A 3,974-nucleotide genomic window follows, 5' to 3' on the forward strand; every position below is an offset into this window, starting at 1 on the left:
GTGCTGCAGAAACATGGGGGTGGGGGGGGGGGGGGGGGGTAGGGGGGGCTGCCTCCCCTGCTCTACATGGACTCACAACCCCTGAGCTGTGTTGCGAGTTTCTTTTGTTTGTTTGTTTGTTTTTTGTTTTTGTGGTGGTAGTAAGTTCTGTTTGTGTGCTTGTTTTAATTTTTACAAATTTTATCTTCCCTCTCCCTCACCCCCAAGGCCAAACTTCTTGCCCCCTGTCCCTCCCGCCCCACCCCCTCACTGTCAGATCTGCTGGCCACGCCCGATGGCAGAGCGTTATTAGCCCAGGGAACTCGGAGCGTCCGTGACTGGACTCCCTGGGTCTCAGGCATGTTCTGGTCACTGGCATCGCTGCCACATGAAAGGACACGAGATGGGAGGGTCAAGGAGGGTCAGGGGGCCTGGGAAACCGGCCGCCTGGGTGTACCTACCCTGGTAGAAGACGTCCACGCAGGGCTGGTCGGCGCTGATGACTTTCAGGATCTTGGGGTAAGCCGGGAGGATCCCGGGGATGGCCCTGTGGTACTGCAGCAGCTTCCGCGCCGTCTCCAGCTCCGAGATGCCCTCTGGCACCATCAGCCGGTTCTGGATTTCAGCTTCGGGGGGCCAGTCGAAGGTGGTGTGATAAATCTCTGCCAGGGGAGAGGCGTGTGGTTAGGGTCGCTGGCTGGAGGCCGCTGAGGCCGCCGGGGCATCTGGCCGGGGGCTGGCCATCCAGGGGGCCCCTGTGAGCCCACCCGGCGAGGCGGATGCACTTTGCCTTTGGAGCTGCTCTCATGTCTCTTTAAACAGTAACAGAATGATGAGAGTTCTCGGCACAGCGGGAAGGGCTGCGGTGACTTGCGAGCACAGGCTCCGTGCCGGGCCCTCTGAAGCTCCCGCCTCCCCCCCTGCAGCTCATCACCGCAGCCACCAGATCACAAGGCATGAGCCACCCCGTGTGCAGATAAGGAAACCGAGTCTTGGTGATGTCGGGCAACTCACCCCATGTGACGCAGCTGGAAAGGGGCGGGTCAGGGTCTGCAAACACAAGTCTGTCTGCCACCAAACCCTGGGGCCCCAGCCCCTGCTAGAGACCCAGCACATCAACAGGATTCCAACTCCTCCGGGCCGGGTTTACCGTCTCCAAGTGTCTTCCCCTCCTAGCCCAGCCCGCAGCTCTGAGCCTGCGCTCACCTGTGTGGCCCCCACGCGGCCCTCTGTGGGCACCCCAAGCAGAGAAGGGCTCAGTACATGGAGGGTGGGGCTGTTAGTCCAACTGATCATCATCCACCGTCCGTCACTGACCGTCTCTGAAAGTCCATGGAGTGGGCAGGGGGTGGAGATGTCATACCTCCCGTTTGAGGGTCGATTCTCTTCCCCAAGTTTCTCTCAATCAGGACGCTGTCTGGAGAGCTCAGCACAACTGGACAGGGAAGGGAGAGAGCACCGCTGGTGGGCTGGGCAGCGGGTCCCAGACCCTCAAATCTCGTGGGCTGTGCTATGACCCTAACCACTGCCACCTCCCCCCCACGACAGTCCCTTAGAGGGGTCTTCTCGGCAGCCAGCCCGGAAGGTGCGATCTCAGGCCAGCAGACAGCCTGCAACTGAACATGCCATCTAACAGTCTTCACTGGAATAACGCCCTGAAGAACGTCTTTGTGATGATGCTCTTGCTGTATTTTGGATGATTTCCTGTAGAGGCTTTCTCAGATGGGAGACCCCCGAACAAGGAACTGCCAGGGTCAAAACTAAACTCCATTTTTCTTTTTTTTTTCCTATCTTAATTTTTTTTAATGTTTTATTTATTTCTGAAAGAGAGAGACAGCATGAGCAGGGGAGGGTCACAGAGAGAGACACACACAGAATCTGAAGCAGGCTCCAGGCTCTGAGCTGGCTGTCAGCACAGAGCCCGACGCGGGGCTCGAACCCACGAATCGTGAGATCATGACCTGAGCCAAAGTCGGACGCTAAACCGACTGAGCCACCCAGGCGCCCCAAAACTCCACTTTTCTTACTTATTAAAAAAAATGTTTTAATGCTTATTCATTTTCGAGAGAGAGAAGGGGGGAGAGAGCATGAGCAAGGGAGGGACAGAGAGAGAGGGAGACACAGAACCCAAAGCAGGCTGAGCCGCCAGCCCAGAGCCTGACGCGGGGCTTGAACTCCCAGATCGTGAGATCATGACCTAAGCTGAAGTCGGAGGTTTAACTGACTGAGCCACCCAGGCAGCCCTAAAACCCCATTTTTCTAAGAGCGATCCCCAGAGGCCTTTTGCTTTATAAAATTCATCTGTGCTGTCCTTTTCCCTGCTGGGTCCTGGCTGGTGCGGGGCTGAGCATGGGCCCTGGGAGCAGGCGACACAGAGCAGGGCACTGGCTTCTCAGGTCTGGGGACTGTCACAGGCTACTCACTGACGTGCCTGGGGGTGATCCCGAGGGTCTGGATCATCAGGACCTGCTCCCGGGTTTCGGGGATACCATCCAGAATCCAGCCCTAGGCAGAGAACTGAGAGGTACTCATCTATTTTTACTTTTTAGATTTTTTTTGGAATTATAGAAGGAATATAATAGTGTTATTTAAAAAAACCTGGAACTTTTAAGACAAAAGAAAGTAAATGTTTCAAATAAGCCACATCACCCACCTTAAAGTACTCTCATATTATTATATTCCCTTCTTTTTTTAATGTTTACTTATTTTGAGAGAGAGAGAGAGTGGGGGAGGGGCAGAGAGCGAGAGGAAGACAAAGGATCCCAAGCAGGCTCTGCACCGACCACAGCAAGCCCAACGCGGGGCTTGAACTCGCAAACCGTGAGATCATGACCTGAGCCAAAGTCACACATTCATCCTACTGAGCCGCCCAGGCGCCCCGTCACATTCCCTTCTGAATCGTACATTTGTGATGTAGGATAATCACAACGTACGTATTTCGTGTCCTGATTTTCTCCTTCATGTGTCACAGCTACCAAAGCACTTCCTCGAATCAGCACGCCTCTCCGTGGCCACCGTTTTCGGTGTCGGCACAACATCTTGCCCCAGGAACCAGGCCCCACGACGGAACATTTCAACCGCTAACGATTCTTTATTCATAACTTATTTATTCTTTATTCTTTATGCATCATTCATAAATAATGCTGTGATGAACAGCTCTGTGCGTACGGCTCTTTCCACCCTGTGGATCATTTCTTCAAGAGAGTTTCCCGGATAGGGGATCCTGGGAGAAGAATCACTTGAGTCCAGACAAAACCCCACTTTTCTGAAGAAGAAGCCCCAAACCTTGCAGCAGTAAGAGGACTGAGTGGGAGTCTCTGTTCTGTAGCTAACTTGTTCCAGGGCTGAAAGCCCGCGGGCTTCTGCCCCTTCTAGGTACATACGGTGAGGGAACGGGTCCAGAACATTTGTCTTTATGAACCATGTAAGTCCAACTGTGAAAGAAACACACGATTGCTGTCCACGGTGTGGAGGATACCGAAAAGCTGAAAGAGCAGCGCGAGTCACTGGTAACACCACTGGCCCGGACTAGCCACGGTTGACACTTTGCTGGAGATCCTTCCAGCCTTCACTGACTGGTATCGTTGTCCTGGCTGCAGAATCACACCGTGCACACTATTTTGTAGCCTGTGCTTTTCATACAGCAAAAACATTTCCGGAACATTTTCCCATGTGAGAAAATGTTCCCCTTCTGGAAGTTTCCAAAGCTGCCGGCATGAGGTGAACTGACCTGACAAATGTTAACCACTCCCATATTGTTGATTTAGTTTCAGTCCTGTTTTCTACCATTATTATTTTTTTAAACGCTGTTAAGCATATCTTGATGCACACAGAACATTCTGGAAATCGATTTCTAAAAGTTGACACTTTCTTTTGTGGCTTTTGATACCTTCCACCATGTTGCTCTACAAAACTGCCCTGGCCAAGTGTTGGAATCCAACAGGAGATCACTTGTTGCCTGTATCTTTGTCAATGTTGGGCATGATCTCTGAGGG

General features: G+C 52.8%; 1 protein-coding gene across 2 annotated transcripts in view; it reads right to left on the minus strand.

The window, feature by feature from the left end:
* The window catches only part of AK8 (adenylate kinase 8), a 125,647-nt gene that overhangs the window by 81,936 nt on the left and 39,737 nt on the right, over positions 1-3,974 (minus strand). Inside the window, exons 6-8 of one of the 2 annotated variants that reach the window (XM_077768510.1) lie at positions 2,403-2,484; positions 1,343-1,414; positions 441-641 (exon numbers count right to left, since the gene is read on the minus strand). In XM_077768510.1, the coding sequence (XP_077624636.1) occupies positions 441-641; positions 1,343-1,414; positions 2,403-2,484 (355 nt within the window). The remainder of the gene's footprint in view (positions 1-440; positions 642-1,342; positions 1,415-2,402; positions 2,485-3,974) is intronic. The other variant, XM_077768508.1, reaches the window with a different exon arrangement.

The sequence above is a fragment of the Crocuta crocuta genome, unplaced genomic scaffold (assembly GCF_008692635.1).
Source record: "Crocuta crocuta isolate KB4526 unplaced genomic scaffold, BGI_CrCroc_1.0 scaffold35, whole genome shotgun sequence".
Classification (NCBI taxonomy): domain Eukaryota; kingdom Metazoa; phylum Chordata; class Mammalia; order Carnivora; family Hyaenidae; genus Crocuta; species Crocuta crocuta.